This window comes from Carya illinoinensis, chromosome 13, assembly GCF_018687715.1.
Source record: "Carya illinoinensis cultivar Pawnee chromosome 13, C.illinoinensisPawnee_v1, whole genome shotgun sequence".
NCBI lineage: Eukaryota > Viridiplantae > Streptophyta > Magnoliopsida > Fagales > Juglandaceae > Carya > Carya illinoinensis.
This window is the reverse complement of record NC_056764.1, coordinates 33,239,842-33,258,242: the sequence shown is the minus strand read 5'-3', so window position 1 is coordinate 33,258,242 and position 18,401 is coordinate 33,239,842. Positions and strand designations below refer to the sequence as shown.

Sequence of the window (18,401 nt, the reverse complement as noted above, 5' to 3'; positions counted from 1 at the left end):
GGTCTGTGTTCCTACGATGCTCACAGTCACGGGGGAGGTACATATATGTAATTTTACGTGTGCGTACGAGAAATGAAAAAAAACCCCATCTTCGGCAAGGTCGTGCGAGCTCTCCGATCATCAAGCCCAAAATACTTTTGCTGCAGAACACACCTAAAAAAAATTAAAAGAAAAAAGAAAAAAAAACATACGCGCACACACAACAAATCCCCCCAACCGCGAAGAAACCACAATCTGAAAGCAAAACCACACACCTATACAAACGCAAAAACCCTAACGATGAAATGAGAGGACCATGGCTAGGCAACACGAAGCCACCGCGCTACCATGGGGCACGTTAGAGGAGCTCCTGCTTGCTTCCGCCGTCAACCGCCACGGCACCGCCAGCTGGGACTCCATCGCCATCGAGCTTCAGAACCGGAGCTCCTCCCTCCCTTCCCTTCTTCCTCTCACTCTCACTCCTCAGTACTGTAGAGACAAGTTCTATGACCTCAAGCGGCGCTTCTTGCCCCAACAAGACGACGAATCGGCCAGCCTTGTCCCCATGGTAGACGAGCTCCGCAGGATTCGGGTGGAGGAGCTTCGACGCGAGGTCCAGCGCCGAGACGACTCGATCGTGTAAATAGTTTTCGGATTTCGAGCGAGATCTAAGCGCCAAAGATCGTGTTTTCTTCGTGGTTTAAGATCTGAGAGTTTTGTTCCTTACGTTGTTTGTTTTGGATACAGGTCGTTGGAGTTGAAGGTAAAGAGTTTGGAGGAGGAGAGAGAGCGGAGCTTGAAGGAGGACTCTGAGGCGTTGGATCTGAAGAAGGATATCGAAGGCGACGGCCGAGAAGCAACGCCGTTACCGGATAACCTCATCGGAAAATCGGTATGCGGAGACGTCTCCAACGATAAAGAAAATCGATCCTTCAACGGGTCCAATTCGACGAGTCAAGGAGGAGAGGGTCAAGGGCGGCGAAACGGCGTCGTTGGCGAACAAGAAAGACCCGAACCAGAGAGAAATGATCCGGATCCGGGTCGGTCAGAGTACGACCCGGGAAAGAACTATTCATTTGATAACGGAGAAGTGGATGACACGGATGACGTGGGAGGCGAGGAGGATCACGAGATAGGAGTTAAGGCGGTTCGGGGGACGGGTGGACTCGGAGAGTCGAACGAGGGGCTGGAATCGGTGGGTGAGTCGAAGAAGGAAAAGGAAGCGGCGTCGAAGCAGAGCAGTGACGTGCAGAGCTCGGCCAGCTTGTCGGGGAAGAAACGTCGTCGTAGGGATGGAGGAGGAATTAGTAGCGGGGATGATCCCGAAGCCGAGGGACATGAGGAGGTTTCTCCCGCCAGGGGACGAGTCTTGGCCGTCAAATCAGAGCCGTTGGTAAAGCTCATCGGGATGATCCGGTCCCATCGGCTCGGCTCGGCTTTCGAGCGGCGGCTTCGGAGCCAGGTATCCTCCGCTCTAATGAATATTCTTTATTAAAGAAATAATATAAAAAGCAAAAAAGACTCCTGGGAAAAAAATTTAGAAAAAAGAAGTAAAAACTGAAAAAGAAAGTGGAGTAGAATTTCAACGGACGTGATGCGTCTATGCTACGTCTTTTGTGAGTGTGGACCAATGGATGACTGCCAAATGGCGACAAAGGGATATGAGGGGGAGTGTTTGGGTACAATGATGTCGAGATAAATGGGTGTGGGTGCATGTTTTATGTGAGGTGAGGTTGGGACGTTGGGTGAGTGGGTCCGTCCAGCTAAGGTTTCGAAACTACGCCGTATTAATAGAATTCATAAATAAATGAAATGAAAAGGCCAGGAAGGAGAATGCTGATATTTGGTACACATGCACCCAAATTGAAGGGGCTGAAGGCACTGTCACCTTCACCACGCCAGAAATGAGACTTTCCACCAGGATTGATTTCGTGTGAATGACCACGACCTGTTTTGTCCTTAAATCCCTAAGCGGCGGTCACGTATTGAAGAGATCCCTGGCTATACTATAAAGAAAATGTTTTTTCCATTTTATAGGCTTAGGAAGAACGCAGTTGTTTTCAGGTTGCTCCGATGTTCTTTAGTTTAAAAGAAGAAAAATATGTCAGCAAAAAGTTTAATATTCATTCTATTTTCACAATGGCCTATAACCTGACTGTGGGTCAAGAGACCCTGAACTGGGCCGGGCCTCCAGTATCTGTTGTACCCTCGACCATATTAATTGTGGGGCGTCCATCGAGATCCACAACGCTAAGCCTGACCATAAGTCTTAAGTTCTTTATTTGTTAGTCCGAGCCAACTTTTTTTATTGGGCTGACTGCACTTGTGTGGAGGTCCAAGATGTGACGTCACATCAGTCTGTCCAAACGGGCTTGGCCTGTGGCCGTCATGTACTCTCTCTTGCTCAAGTGGGCATCACTAATTCGGCATAATTTATTGTACGGAATCAGATGGCCGTTTTGTTACCCTACTAAAAAGTTGTAGCATTTATCCTTCTCTTGATTTATAGACAAAAGAAGTGATACCCTTGCAACCCAATTACCATCCATTTACAATTCTTAATAATATAATATTTTTTAATATTTAAATCCATCAAAACAAAAAAATAAAAGTAAAACTAAAACTTCAAAAAATATATTATTTTAATCTATAATTGTAAACAAAATTTTGAGTAGTAGTTAGTCTATCATTTTTCTATAGACAAACCTGATTCGGTCGGCTCCATTCATTCGATTTAATTCAAACTTTATAATAAACTCTATAATTTTGCAGGAATCCGAACGGTACAAGAGCTTGATAAGACAACACATGGATCTGCAAATTGTTCAATCAAGGCTTGACAGAGGTGTCTATGCTGATTGTATCCACAAATTCTTTCGCGATCTCCTGCTCTTATTCAATAACGGTGTCATCTTCTTCCGTAGAAGTTCTACCGAGCACGTAGCAGCCAGAGAGCTGCGAGGTCTCGTACTGAAGGAACTGAACGATATGGTGCCGAAACCTCAAACAACACAAGTGAAACCCGAGCCCAAGAACGAATCCGATTCACTCTCTAAACCCAATAAGTCCTCTACCATGGTTGCATGTGGGAAACAAAGTTCTATGAAGGCACTGATTACCGAAGGTGCAAACAGAAAAGTAGATAAAAGAGAGAGAGAACTTGAGGAAAAACCAAATTCTAGTCAGAAGAAGAATGACGGTTCTTTTGTCAAGATAGAGGAGAAGGGTATAAGGAAGAAAAGGACTAAAGAAAGATTGGGCGGGAGAGGCTTGAGAACGAACAACAAAGGTGGTGGTGACATAAAGCATGAATATGGTGGAAATGAGCTCAGTTCTCACGATGCTCTGGAGGTTAAGATGGAGAAGAAGGAAAACACGGTAAAGAAGAAGCAAGGTGCGGCGAGTTTCTTGAAAAGAATGAAGCAGAACTCACCTGGCGAAGTGCTAGCGGATCCGGATGATTCCGATGAAGATAGCAAAGATGATAGAAGTGAGGAGAAGAAGAAGCCAAGGGGTAGAAGAAGGGAAGTGATCAAGATAGAGGAGAGGGTTACGCGGAGTTGTAATGGGGGTGGGAGAGGGGGAAAGGAGGAGAATACTGCAAAGGTGAAAAGAGGGGTGGGCAGGCCGCCAAAGAGACTCGAGTCTGTGTCTGCGGCTGCCACGGGAAAGAGGGGGAGAGACAATGGGGAGTCCGTTGTGGTGGGAGGTGGAGGCAGGTCAAGGAAACGCTCAAGAAGGTGACTGGTTGTTGTATAATGTATATTATAATCATATAGTATCTTCGGCCTTTTGTCGTAATTTTTTTTTTTTTCGTCTTTTTGTTTTTCTAAGCGTTCGGCCTTTTGATTTGTTACCAAGTTCAGTGGGTTTACCTACCCGTAAAGAAGGGAAAGAATTCAGAGAGAGAGAGAGAGAGAGAGAGAGAGAGATTATGATAATGCATGTGGCGGCCACTGCATATACACAGCATGTTAGAGGTAGTTCGACGTTCCATTGTAGATTATAACTCGTTTGGGTCGAAAAACACTCTAATTTTTCTCATTTTAAGATTATAATTATTTTAAATTTTTATATAAAATATAATAATTAATTTAATTTTTTTAAAATTTTAATTTAATTTTTAAAAATTTTAAAATAATAATAATATTAAAAATTAGTATTTTATTAACTATCTCATCATAACAATACTGCTCTCACTATCGTTATGTTGTGGATTTTGGACCAGTGCATCAAAATCAGGTGGGAGATAGGATAATTTTTAAATAACTAGTATTGGTGGGCTACAAAGTTCTTCGAAATTTTCCACATTAAGGGAAAGTCCGGGCTATTTTTGTCCCATCCAGCCCATCCACTAATCTTTCTATAGACAACTGCCCACATTAAGGGAAAGTCCAGGCTATTTTTGTCCCATCCAGCCCATCCACTAATCTTTCTTAAGGGAAAGTCCGGGCTATTTTTGTCCCATCCAGCCCATCCAGCCCATCCACTAATCTTTCTATAGACAACTGCCCTAGGAACTTATGTGGCATCGAGTTCGATGTGGCATATGTGCAATGTCGTCGTTTGCATTTTCTTTGAAGATAGAAGGGATTAGTTGGCTTGCTTTCCTATTTTGTCCTTCCCGATGAAAATAGCTCTTTTCACCTTGTATTCAAATCTTTCCTGTGCATCCCGCAAGTCCAACAAAAGTTTCAACGTAGCACCCCCACTCCTCCATAGACTAATAGTCTTGCCATTGTCCAGCTCATGCAGCACCTTGCACTAGACCACATAAACAACCATACATGCACCACAGAAATTTCACGCTGCACATCCTTCACACGTATAACCTGCACTACCTTGCCAAAGTCAAGCCTCACATAAAACGCAAACTGTAGGCCTATGTCTGCGGTATGCATGCTGCAACTCCACATTGTCACCATTAGCAAACTTCAAGCCGTAGCCCATGGAACCCCATGCACGGTAGCTTAGCCAGTCCCACCTCTAGGCTGCATCCTGACCGCTGCACGTGAACCAAGCACCTTCGCGTTGTCACTCCTGCACCATCAACACACACATACGGCCTCCACCTCAAGGCACAACAGCCGAGCAACATGACGAAACTGTCCTCACATGGCAGAAGCCACCAACGTTCGCCACCCTCTTTGCAAATTCATCACGGTGAGCCCCTATTATAGACCCTGAAAAACAGAAGATTTTCGTGAGCCACAACTAGCTAGCCACGAGGTTTGCTCTTTCTCTCCGCGTCGTCGTAACTTGCCTAGAAAATGCCGGCTGTCACCCCCCACTCCCTCATGTTAGCTATTGCTGTCGCACCCTACCTCCTTTCCCTCTATGTTACTCTTCGTTTCCTCACGTAATCTTTCATCACGATGCTTCTCTCGTTCACTTATCTCTCTCTCTCTCTCTCTACATAGTGCTCAGCCTGCCATTGGTACAACCACCCCTCAGCAACCCAACTCTGTCGCGTTCCCTTCCTTCATGATGAGTATCTCATGTCGATTGTATAGCCCTGTTCTAGTTGTTTTACGTAATATATTTCATTGTCCACACAACATCATTTTGTCTGTAACTGGCCAACAATGGCGTCCTTTGAAAAGTCATTTCCTTTTTTCTCCCTTTTTCAATTTCTTGAATTTCTTTGCCAACTCTTACTAGTATGATAACGTGGGCTCATCTTATATATACTAGTTAATTACAAAGAATATGGTGTTGAATTTAGACCATTATTTGTTGCTATATTTGAAAGCTCCTTCAAATGTTGGCGTCTAGAAATCAACCATGGCCTCAATAAGTGATAGGAAATGGGAGGAAATGTCGTACCTCAACCACTTGTGCTTTGATGAGGGACCCACTTGATGCTGAAAATGCCATGAATTTTTCTAGATTTTTATTCTTTTTTTTTTTTTCCTTCCATTTGCTAAATTCTTCTCTAATTTTTGGGTATGAGTTGTTGTTTGCTTTGTGGGTTTTGGAGAATGAAAGAGCTTTGAAATGATTGGAAGAAATGGGAGGAATCACAAATCTGTGGCTTCATGGAGAAGATGAAGACAGTGACTTTGCAGAATGAAAGAAATGAAATGAAAACAGAGTGAAAAGAGCAGTTTTCATTGGGATGGGAAAAATGGGAAAGGAGGCCAATCGACCCCTTCTGTCTTAGAGGGAAATGCAAAGGACGACGTGGTAAAGAGTTTTGCTACATACAAGCGCAATCGCGCACTAATCTGTGTACCAATACTGATTTATTCATACTTAAAATTTAAATTAACACTGTTTTCAATAAAATTTACTTTTTGACCAATCATATCACATTGATACACAGATTAGTACACAATTGTACTTGCAACTATACTTTTCCTGTTGTAAATATGCCACATCAGACACGATGCCGCAGGGGTTTCCCATGGAAGTTGTGAGTAGCATTTCTCAAACTGTGAATGATTATAGAGTAGTGCTAGGCTATCGTTTAGTAATGATCGCTGGGTGTGCCATTAGTACTTTTGTGAGATTTTTATTCTTTTGTTTTTATATTTTTTTAATATATTTAAATATATTTAAAAAATAAAAACATACATCAATACATTACAAATCATTTTCTTAATCATTAATTATAAAAAAAGAAATTTAATTTTTTTGACGAGGGGTCAAATGGAGCGGTAAGAGTGGGACAAAAGAGTAGATTTATTCATAATTATATTGCCTTTTGCTCCATAAAAGTTTAAGCCAAATGGAAAGTACTAAAATCTGAGTTCATTACATACATATTCTCTTGTTCGCTCTCCGCCGAAATAAGTCTGTTCTTACCATTGCAGTATTAATCGAATCCCCATTTTCTAGTTTCTGGTGCCTAATGGTGATATTTCCCGAGTGAAAATGCTAACCTAGAGCCAGAGGAGTGGCTTGATTTTGATATTGAACCTGATTTATAGAAGGTGCGGACTTAAAAGTTTCCTGATTTTTCTAAAAGTAGGATTTATTTACTAGATAATGATTAGTGTGATGTCAAAAAGATGAGATGAAAGTAAGATGAATACAGCATAAAGATGAATCCTGTAAAGATGGTGGAGTGAATAACAACAAATGGCTTAGAATCAATGGTACTCGAAAGCTACGAGGTGTTCTTTGGTTGCATTTAGTATCGGAAGCTTTACCCTTGATGGCTTACTGACGCAATACGACCTCTGAGGGCAGAAAGTAATGTAGGTAACTCGATCAGACTCGGTTTGAAGACTGTACAGATGCTGTCCAGCACCGTATCCCCCAAGAAGTTGGTACGACCTCTCTGATTGATCCATTGCAAGACAAATGTCATCAGTGCCTGTGGAAAATCCAAGAAACCAGTTTTACTTCTGTACGAGAAAAAATGTGACAGAACAGAAAGCAATGACATCATCTATCTATCAGTATATAGAGCTCACTCACTCACATGCAGCTAATTCGATCTGGGTCTCGTAAATGAAATCCAGAGCTGCAGATATCTCTCGCTCAAACTCATGAAAAGGTCCGCTCTCAAAATCCATCTTTCTCAGTTTACATAGTCCCTCTCCCAGCTCCATCATGGCTCCTTTATGGTTCTAATTCACCACAGACAATCAAAACTCGTAAACCAAATATTTGTTGTTGGCGGTGGAGGATATTGAGACTTGCAATTGTTAAAGGCTAAAGCAAAACTGCCAAAAATAAAGAAGAAGAAATTAGTGTATCAACCTGATTAAAGAGGTGATGAAATCCCACTGCACATTGCAGAATGCCGTGAATCAGAATTCTTGTAGGCTCTTGGGCGTCGTTCCAGAGAGCTTCAAGAAAGTCATGGCATTTATAGTATTCTCTGTCATTGAAGAGCGCGACCGCCTCTTCAAAGTCATAATCATCTCTGTCATCTTCATCCTCCACAGCAGAGAACCGATACGAAAGGCGGAAGGAATAGTTGGAAAAGTTTCTCGTGGGTTTGCAGGGTTTTGCAGAATGAGCTTTGGGGTATGGAGATGGTGAATAATAAAACGTGGTAGTATCTTTATGAGGAAAACAACGAGAGAATGAGGAAAGAGAAACAATACTGAGAGCGGTAAAGGATGGAAGCGCCATTGAAGATTAGTCTTATTAATGGTACAAAGTACATATTTTTGAAGTTGCTTATCCAAAAAAGACTGTTTATGTGGTGGAGGCTCCAAGTCGAGATTTCCACGCGATTAGTCCGAGTCTCGCTCTCACGTGCGAATACAGTCCGTGCTAAAAGCAGATACAAGCTCGTAGATCGGACTAATTCGCTGGGTTTAGTATTTTATTTCTAGATATTACGATGTGTCGATGCGAGGTGGGAATTCAAGTAATTGCATTAGCATCCACTCCGTGACTGTCTTACACGGGAAGCTTGACAAGCTTTCCACCTTGATGTTGATGGGTTTGTTGCGTAGATTTAAATTGATATTGGATATAAATTATTATTATTATTATTATTTTTCAGATCTGTTTTGTATACGATTACATCTGTGTTTGTGCGGAGGAGATAAATACCTCTATACCAGTTCACAAAATGAGGAAATGAATTTGGTGGGCCGACTGCATATACACAGGATGATAGTAAGGGCTTCCTCAAGTGTCCACAAAGTTGGCCCAGTTCATGATGGGCTCACAACTAAATGACTATGCTAGTCCATCCGAAACGAAATGGCAGGGCAGTCTGAAGACTCCAGTTGCATAAAGGTCCCTGCTTTGGCATCAATTGCTTGGTAGCATCGTGGCCCTATTGCAGGCAAGATACAGTCTTGGATATCTGATATCACTTCTTCCTTTTCTACGTGGGATGAAATGTGTCTCAAGAGTGTCTTTAGAAAAGTGCATCGTACTCTTCTCTTGTGTCTCCATTACAGTATGCTTATAAAAAAAAAAAACAAAGAGGTTAGAATCAAGCTACTATCCAAAACACCTTTGGCATATCCATGCTGATATTGAACAATTAAATTTTTTCTAGCAAGGTTTGGACTACCTAATCAAAAGAAGGAGCTTCTAGAGCTCCAAGAATTTTGGAGACTTTTCCTGGATATGAATGAATATCTTAATAGCTTTGGAAAATATACAGTTTGCATACACTCTGTACTTTGAACTAGTAAAATTGAGGCAGTGCCTCCCAAAACTATCCAAAAGTTATTATGTATATATTCTATTAAAACCCAATACTCAAGATGATGCCACATGATCTATTTTTCATCTTTCTAAAGATCATAATTGAATGATAGTGCTATTTGTTTGTTTTTAATATCTGACAGGTGACCTGTGTATTTTGATCCTTTTTATGTGTAAAGTGTAAAATGCCTAAGAGTTGGAAGGTGAGGAATGTTTTTTCTCAGAAAATTCAAGAGCATTCCTCGGATAACACTCAGAAGGGCCAAATTGGAGATGGCCATCAGTGGTCTACTTAGAGTGGCATTGAGTTGATTAGGGAAACCCAATTGGACTCAAACAAAGTAATTTCAAGAGAGATAATTACTGTGGTATGGAGGGGTCTCAAAATGGTATTATCTAGTTTGGAAGTCCACGGGTGACTTGGTATGGTAAAAGTATTAGAACTAAATCGACCAAAAGGGAAACTTGAGAAACCAAACTGATAGTTGAGATTAATTTACAAATACAAGAAAGAAGATCATGCACTGATGTCTTTCGATGAAATCTAGCCAAGCACATTCCTAAGCATTACACAAAGTCTATTTTTCACGTTTTCCAGAAACTCAAAATACACAACTCTCCAATTATGGCTTAAAATCAAAGGACCAATGACTCCCCAAAATCCTGTAATGAGGCCAAGAATAGTACTAATATGACTCCATCTAATTGCAGGTCCATCTTCCTCATCTTGAATGTCTTTGTTGCTATGAAGAATATGGCCACAATCGTATGGAAGAGGGGCGCCACAAAGTCCAGGATTACCCTCATATGCAGAGGCATCAAAGCTCTGAAGTTGAGTTCCTGATGGTATTGCTCCGCAGAGATTATTGTTTGCAACGCTGAACTCATGCAAGAAATGCAGACTAATGAATGATTTTGGTATTTTGCCAGACAGCTGATTTGCAGAGAGGTCCAATCTTTCCAAATTTGTAAGCTCAGATATTTGGTCTGGAATGTTGCCTGAGAAGTAGTTATGGCTAAGATTCAGACCATAAAGTTGCTTCAAATGACCAATCTCAAGGGGGATGTTACCACTAAGACCGTTGTTTTCAAGGGATATTTGCGGTCCCACGTTGTATAGGGATTTGAACTCAAAAAGGGTACCATTTCCCGTTACAAAGATCGAAAAAATCAAAGAACTATTGTCCATTAGAGCATGTTTTGATATCAATGCTGGCAATGCACAAAGTTCTTTAGGGAATTCACCTATAATCAAGTTATGAGACAACTTTATGCAAGAGAGCCTTGGTAGAGTTGACAACCATCCAGGAATTGAACCAGTGATACGATTGAAACCTAGACTCAAGATTTCTAGCTTCTTAAGCTTTGATAACCAGATTGGCAATTGACCTGTGAGTTGACAATGAGCGAGACCCAAGTATTGGAGATTCCGAAATCCGTCAGGAACAACTATGCTGTCCTCTGTTGGCAGGGCCTCGTTCAAAAAATTCTGTGTAAGGAGGAGTACGCTAAGACTCTTGCAACGCATCAGAATGTTGATTGCCCCTGTGACATTGGTTAGCCTATTGTAGCCAAGTGAAAAGAAAGACAAGAATTTCAATTGAACCACCTCAGGTGGGATTTGTCCCTCTAGTTGATTTAGGGCAATTCGAATTGCTCTCAGAGACTTGCATGAGGAGAGGCTTACTGGAAAGCTACCAGTGAATTTATTGTTCCACAGGTCAAGTGTAGCAAGTTGATGAAGACGAGAGAAATTAAGGGTGGAAATATCTCCTTCAAAGAAATTGAGCCCTAATTTCAATGTCATTAGGTTTGTGCAATTCATCAAAGATGGGGGCAGTGAACCTGTCAGGTGGTTGGTATCAAGGAATAGATGCTTTAATCTGTTGAGCTTTCCAATATCTACAGGGAGCCTGCCGCTCAATTCATTTTCATATAACTCAAGGCAGGTGAGTTTGGTAAGGTTCACAATGTCATTGCTAATGGGACCTGTAAGATTATTGGAAGGTAACGAGATTTCTTCTAACCTTGTCGCACTGTATATATCATGTGGAATTAGTCCTGAGAGCGAGTTGAAACCTGCCCGGAAAATCTCTAGTTTGCTACATGCCCCTAGTCGGTCAGGAATATGGCCACTATGATCATTAAAAGAGAAATCAAGGAACCTGACAAAGGGAGAATGCATATAGAGGTAGTTAGGAATATTGCCTGTGAAACTATTGTGGCTTACATTGAGCTTGTCCAACTTCTGTGCACGTTGGAGGAACCAAGATTGGATGATCCCATTGAAGTCATTGTTGGAGATGTCAACTAATCGAATTGAGGAAGGCCAACCGTCAGACGAGCCATTAGAGGAAAATAATAATGATATATCTCCAGCTAGATGGTTGTTGCTCAAATCAAGGACCTCGAGTTGATTGAAGGAGGAAAAGAATCTCACAGGGAGACAACCTGAAAGTGCATTGTGGGAGAGATTGAGGTGGGAGAGACTTGTGAGGTTTCCAATATAGGGAGGTACACTCCCTCTGAGGCCTCTAGAGGGTAACCAAATATGAGTGACCCGACCTTTATGATCACAAGAAATACTTTCCCAGTTGCAACAATCAGGGGCAGACCAATTTAAAGAAGGGGAAGCAGTATTAAAGGGTAGGGACAAGAGATAGTTGCGGTCTATTTGGTTGCATGCATGACTTGCAGAGAAAATGCTAGAAAAGAGAAAGAAGGTGAGGAGGAGATCACGAGGCACCGAGTGTTGCATGTTCTTGCTTCGTATGTTCTGAACTTGAAGGAGCCTAACTTGTTATTTATATCTATCAAATATGCATGTGGGAGAAAATGCGTGGTAGACGGGGATGCTTGTGATCCAGTCGTCTTTATCACTCATAACCACGTAGACGTTTTGTATTCAAGAAGAGGAATCTGTGAGAATGGTGAAAATGACATATAAAACAGATAAACTGAGAGAGGGACCTCATTAAACGTAGTCTTAAGTATAAGAACTAAATTATTTCTGGGTTAGGCATTGAGTACTAATTTAGAGAAAAGGGTTCAAATTGGCAGCGAATCTAAATTTAGAGAAATCAATTTATAACATGATTATAATTTAGCCTAATTTCTTGTATTCGTGTTCTATACCATACACCAGCCATGGTTGAAAACGCATCAGATGCTTTTAAGTGGACGACGCACCACTTCATAATAGATGGTTAATAGCATTCCCATCTCATTCTCCATGATACTATTTTTCCTATAATTTGAGAGAAATTTTATGTATTTGGTTAAAATTTTTTCTACATCCGAATCTTTATTTTAAGAAAAATGTTTAAGGGATGAACAATAGTTTTTCAAATATAAGGAATCATTATTCATCCCCTAAATCACCTTTTATCAATATTTTATTCTAATAAATAAAATAAATTATTCTTCCAATTATCTACACTTTCTCTCATACTCATATTTCTTATAGTTTTAGATAATAATTTTAAAATAATTACGAAAATAAAAAAAATTAAATTTAAAAATATTATCATACCCTCAAAAAAATAATTTAAATTTTTGTTTAAAATATTAACTAGAGTATTAGTTCAAAACATAAGAAAAAATATTGAGTAATTAAGTTTGTAAATGAAAGTGAGAGAAAAAAATAATAAAAAAAGAATTAAGAAATATTATTTTAATAGAGTAGAGAAAAGATAGAGAATACGATACATGAAGTTTTTGAAAAATGAGTAAAATTTAAGAAAAAATTTTAAGAAATGTGGTTTTTAACTAAATTATAATTTTTTTTTTAATTTTATAAAAAATAGGATGTGAATGCCCTAAAAGTATCTCCAAACAAGTCCTAATTCTTTAATTTTAGCTAATCAAGAGACTGGATTCTCTATTTTAGCTAATTTCTTTTTCAATAAATTCTCCATTCATTTATGTATAATTTCTTTTTCAATAAATTCTCTATTCATTTATGTACAATTTGCTGGTGCTGGAGGTGCCTTGTTTGACCATAACTAGTCCCAATATGGGAGAACCACCCACAACAGCGTCCACATGCACTGATCCTATTATAGAGTCAGAAGTCTTAGCATCAAACAATCACTACTGCAATGACTCTCAAGTCTTTGGAGTGAGCGTTCAACTTTAGATTAACATAGATAGAGGATCATGGTTTGCGCTGTAGTAGTGAATGATTTAACATAGATTGAACGTTTAAGAATTCTCATTCATGACGTTTAAGAATTTATTGAGAATTAAGAATTATGAAGTCAGAGAGACCTCATTAAACGTCATGAATGAGAATTATTGTACTCATGAGTCATGATGTACTATTTGACGTATTAAATCATGGTTTGCTCTGTACACAAAATGGAACATCATTAAAAATTTCGTCTGAATTGGCCAGAGTTTTCCCGTCAATTACGTTCTCTCATTTGTTTTTATAGATACGAAGAGACGAGGAGAAAGTTAAAAATAAAATAAAATATTATTAAAATATATATTTTTTAATATTATTTTTATTTTAAAATTAAAAAAATTAAATTATTTATTTTATTTTATATAAAAATTTTAAAAAATTATAATAATTAATTAAATTAAATTGAGATAAGAAAAATTGTGAAAGGAAATAAGGTGACTAGGTCAATGGAAAAGTCTATATGCAACCGCAAGATATCCCCTTCGCGGCCTCGCGTCTACGTGGCATAAAGAAAATGATGCATTCTTTCGTACAAAATCCCTCCCTATTCTCTCATCCTTCTCCTTCAATTTTTTGCTTGTTGTTTCGTCGCATCACAGCAACCTCGCTGCCTAGCCTCATGTCAACCACCGAGAGCTTGCCAACTTTCCAGTAGCCTCCACGTTTTCCTTCCTCAGCCGCAGGCGAAGCCAATGCCACCATCACACATGGAAGCTAACGCCATGGACCACCGCCTGGAATCAACCATCTACCATTGATCTTCATGCCAACTGCTCCTCCACGGTAAGACAGAACATGACCAATTAACTTTGTTTTTACTGGTAAAAAGCAGAGCAGCTTTTACATTAAGCAACTTCTCGGCAAGCTGCCCATCCTCCTCTTGCCGTATGTTCACCGTCGCCCAGCTGCAGGACATGGCCAGTGGAGTAAAGAACAATATTTTCTTGTGTATTAACCAAGAAAATCCAAAACCCAAAACCCAGTGGAGTAAAAAACCATGGATTTGTTTTATCTGGGTCAATAGTAAAGAGACTAACCCATTGGGGCCGAAATCGCGAGATTGAAGACAATAGAATTAACGCCTTAGTGAAGGACATTCTGAAATGGGATTCATAAATTTGTCGAAAAAGAATGCAAAAAAAAAAAAAAATTATGGATTTTTCTTGAAGGGATTTTTCTAAGGATGAGGACAATATCTGGGAAGTTTCTTGTGGAGGTCGATAAGTTGGTCTAGGCCTTGGAGTTGGAAGGGACCCGTTTCTTCGGTGTGTTTTTATTGAATCTTGATACGGTTTATTGACTTCAGTAGCGTTTTCAATCTTGAGAGTATTTCAGGAGCTTTTAGTTCAAGGTTCTAAATATGTAGGCTTCTACTATAATGTGAACTGTGAAGCCCATGAGTTCATCTTCCTCATAGGAACTCACTGCTTAGTTTGTGCTCGCTTTATTCAGCAAATTTCCAAAACCATCGAATGGCTAGAAGATTAATTTATTTATTAAAAAAATCTCTATCAATCAATATCCCAAGAACTAAAAACATACATTTTTGTAATAAAAATAAAGATACTTAAACTAAACAAAAAAAGACTTAATACTTCTCATTGAAGTGTGCCCAGAAACAAGAAATCCATTAAAGAAGAACAAAAGACTAGCTACTGTGAAATCCATCAAAGAAGACCCACAAACAAGAAAATGATCGTATATGTACCCAGGAGAAATGCCGATGAAGACCCAATAATACTGATAAAGACCCAAAAAATACCCAGAAGAAATGCCGACTAAATCTCTCACCCACCCTATTGCGACTTAGAGCAATGGGTACGTGATGACGGCGACCTCAACAATCAGATGATTTAAGCGACGGAAGATGGCACGTTAGCGACGGCGTTCGATGTCTCTGCTTTTCATGATTTCTCTGCAATGTTTCATCAAAATAATTTTCTTCCTCGCGCAGCTTGTTTCTGTTTTAAGCTTATTATTTTTTTATTATTATTTTAATTGCCACGTCAACCCGGGGCCGCGGCGGGGTTATTCCCCGGGGGTATGTAGCAGTTCTGCTAGGTCAATATATCAAACAACTGCCTTCGCGCAATTCAAGTATTGCCATCCCCATCACTCACCTACACAAGACTGGCCCGAGCAAAAACGACAAAAGTAGAAAATTCCCTTTTGACTTGACAAAGCTGAACTGATCATCAGTCAGTGGCTGTCGGGTAAGATGGAGGTTAACGTCTTTCTTTTTTAATTCCTTGTCATGGAATATGGGCTTTATGAATGAATAAAAAGTAATGTTACGTACAGTTATTTTTATGTATTTTTTATGCACTCTACTGATATAATTGGTTGGATTAATTTTTTTTTAATATACAACCAATCATATCACTGGAGTATACAAAAGAGTCTGCGAAAATGACTACACATAGAATTTTCTATGAATAAATATTGGAACCAGCTCTGTTGGGAGCAGCCGGAGGCACACCTTACGTGTCAGTTATGTAATGTTTAAATTGACCCTATTTTCTTTTTTCTCTTTAAGTAATACTGTGCTCGATTTGAGTTTGAAAAGAATCTTTCTGTTGAGTTCGAAATGAAATCGGCTAATTAATTTAAGAAAAACAAAAGGGAGAAGAAAAATAGTGGCCGAAATTTAAATAATCAGATTTGTTTTTTTTATAGAATTCGGAGGCAGTTGGTTATTAAGAGGAAGAATCTCATGGGTTGAAAGGTTTAACATAGAAATATTAGGAGTTTAAGTTTACATGTAACTGAGAAAAAGTACTGTTAATGTGTGTGTTTCTTTTGGGAGGGTTGCGCGATGATGAAGAAGATGAACCAAGAATTGTCGGTTTTTTTTTTTTTTTGGCCTTTTAGGCGAAACATTTTACGATATTAGAAACGTATTGAAGTTTGAGTGTAGAATGTGTGGGCCGCCAGGGCCGGTATCAGCTGGAGAAGAAGGAGGGGGGTCGGATGGGGGTTTTTGTAGATTCAAAAAACTGATCGTCTGCTCTGTTATTTGTTTTCCCAAGGACCGGCAGTTGTGTATAGACGAAGTACTGTGCTCGATGTTTATGGTGCGGAGAGACGGTGTCGCCGGTGCTGCTGGGCAGAGGAAGCAGTCACGCGGGCGACGAACGAGGGCTTTCGCGGATCCGTAGAAGAACTAAACCGTAGGACCCCATCTGTCAAACGCACGTTTTGAATTTTTTTTGAAAAAAAACAAAAAATTTAAAGGATGCCACGTATGGTGTGCAAGTGTGCTCCTGCTACAGTTGCGGATCCGTAGAAGACCTCTTTATGAATTTTGTTCCATCTGTCTGTCAAATGTCAATGATACTGGGACTCATACCTCACTTGACTCGATTCAGCGATTCAGATAAGATTTGGATGGTACGATGTATCACTTAATTTTAAATTAAAATTAAATATTAAATAAAATATTATTTATTATTATTATTATTATTTTAAAATATAAAAAAATTAAATTATTTATTATATTTTCAAAAAAAATTTAAAAAATTTATAACGATGAAATAGAATAATATAAAATAAAGATAAACTAAAATACTTTCACTAAATTAACATACATTTTTGGCTATTACATTTTTACACTAAATTATTCTTAATTTTTGTCATTACTTCTTCCTTCTCAGTATTATTTCTTCCATTCTCCAACCCTACCCTCCTCCGTGGCTGCCTCCTTATTTTTCACCCGGCCTCCTTGCTTTCTTCTTCAATTTTTGTTTGAATTTCGGTAGAACCACTTATTACACTTGTATTTCTTGGCGATTTGAGTACGTATATTTTTAGATGTTGGTTTGGATATTGTTTGATTTTCCATAGACGTGTTCATGATTTGTGTTGATTGTGGTTTCAACGCTACACAAATCTTCTAACTCTGCTTACAAGATATTTGAAAGTTTTACAACTCTTAAGACGGTACTACCGACAGAATAAACAAGATTTCTTTTCATACCCCACAATTCAATTTCTATGATCATAATTGCAGTTTGTTGCACATTTTACTATACTATTAAGTAAAAAATATGTACATGAGCATTAATATTGGTATAGGTAAAAACAAATCTATAATTTGGCTAATATCACACGTTTTGTCTTTACCTACTTTATTCAATACTTATTCTCATATTAGATTATCTATTTATTACAAAAAATAATAAAAAAATATTATTAATTTAATATATAGTTTTTATTTTTATCAAATTTATTTTTGTCATATTTTACAAGTAATTCTATCGATCATATGTTAATTAATAATCAAATTATAACTAAATTATTGTTTAAACAATCATATTTTCAATATTTAATACCGACAAGCACTACTAAATTTGTATGCTAGTGTTCCATTTGGGGATATTGATGCAGAGAATGCCAACATCTGGTGTGAAAAATACTTCTTCAATAATAACTTTGATAGGTTGGTAAGTGTCAAAACAATTATTGATGCAGACAATGTCATCAGCAAGGTATTCTCCAGAAAAATTCTACTTATTATCCCTAGACCATAAACCACACATGATTTATTTATTTATTTTTTTAAAATTTTTTCTTACCAAAAAATTTGGTATATGGATGACAAGTAGAAAAACTCAATTAATTTAATATAAATAATAAAAAAAAATTAAAATATGTGTAGTATGTAATGTAGGATGATGTGTAGCAAAACCGATTCCACAAACGTCTCAAACCGGTTCAAAGCTAAAAAATATAGAGAGAAAGTGAGGTTCTGTATGTTGGCTCCGTGAAAAAATAGAAAAAAAAAAAAAAAACACTTTTGGCTGAGCTATAGTAGCAAGCCAAATGTGAACCAGGATCTTGAAATATTGTAGCTCAAAGCCAAATATATTTAGACTTGCCTAATCCAATATAAGTATTTTTGAGCAAATATTAGGCAAACTTTTGGCTTTGATTTAGGATGCCTAGCTGTACCAATTAATACCAGTAGGGCTGTTCATTCGGGCTGGATTTTATCCGGCCCGGATAATCGGATTCCGGTTCCGGTTTTCGGTCTGGATCAGATCCGGGCCGAAAATCCACGGGTGACTTGGTATGGTAAAAGCATTAGAACTAAATCGACCAAAAGGGA

General features: G+C 38.7%; 3 protein-coding genes across 3 annotated transcripts; 1 reads left to right on the top strand and 2 right to left on the bottom strand.

Moving 5' to 3' along the window:
- LOC122291760 lies at positions 1-3,780 on the top strand. The gene is made up of 3 exons (XM_043099728.1): positions 1-618; positions 727-1,441; positions 2,752-3,780. Exons 1-3 carry the CDS (start codon positions 296-298, stop codon positions 3,721-3,723), a joined length of 2,010 nt encoding a protein of 669 aa, XP_042955662.1. The 5' UTR covers positions 1-295; the 3' UTR covers positions 3,724-3,780.
- Positions 3,781-6,937: 3,157 nt separating this feature from the next.
- LOC122291762 lies at positions 6,938-8,104 on the bottom strand. Its single transcript, XM_043099730.1, has 3 exons — positions 7,690-8,104; positions 7,409-7,556; positions 6,938-7,300 (listed from the first exon to the last, which is right to left on the bottom strand). The coding sequence occupies exons 1-3, from the start codon at positions 8,065-8,067 to the stop codon at positions 7,074-7,076; spliced, it is 753 nt and encodes a 250-aa protein (XP_042955664.1). The 5' UTR covers positions 8,068-8,104; the 3' UTR covers positions 6,938-7,073.
- Positions 8,105-9,649: 1,545 nt separating this feature from the next.
- On the bottom strand, positions 9,650-11,863 carry LOC122291179 (receptor-like protein 3). Its single transcript, XM_043098816.1, has one exon. It carries the CDS (start codon positions 11,861-11,863, stop codon positions 9,650-9,652), a length of 2,214 nt encoding a protein of 737 aa, XP_042954750.1.
- Positions 11,864-18,401: the final 6,538 nt, after the last annotated feature.

Bases quoted from the DNA above. Each gene is read 5' to 3' on its own strand.
- LOC122291760 (XM_043099728.1), top strand. From the start codon at position 296: ATGGCTAGGCAACACGAAGCCACCGCGCTACCATGGGGCACGTTAGAG. The intron at 619-726 runs GTAAATAGTTTT...TTTTGGATACAG, and splicing joins CGCCGAGACGACTCGATCGT to GTCGTTGGAGTTGAAGGTAA. The intron at 1,442-2,751 runs GTATCCTCCGCT...ATAATTTTGCAG, and splicing joins AGCGGCGGCTTCGGAGCCAG to GAATCCGAACGGTACAAGAG.
- LOC122291762 (XM_043099730.1), bottom strand. From the start codon at position 8,067: ATGGCGCTTCCATCCTTTACCGCTCTCAGTATTGTTTCTCTTTCCTCA. The intron at 7,557-7,689 runs GTTGATACACTA...GTGGTGAATTAG, and splicing joins TTCATCACCTCTTTAATCAG to AACCATAAAGGAGCCATGAT. The intron at 7,301-7,408 runs GTGAGTGAGTGA...GATTTTCCACAG, and splicing joins CCAGATCGAATTAGCTGCAT to GCACTGATGACATTTGTCTT.
- LOC122291179 (XM_043098816.1), bottom strand. From the start codon at position 11,863: ATGCAACACTCGGTGCCTCGTGATCTCCTCCTCACCTTCTTTCTCTTT.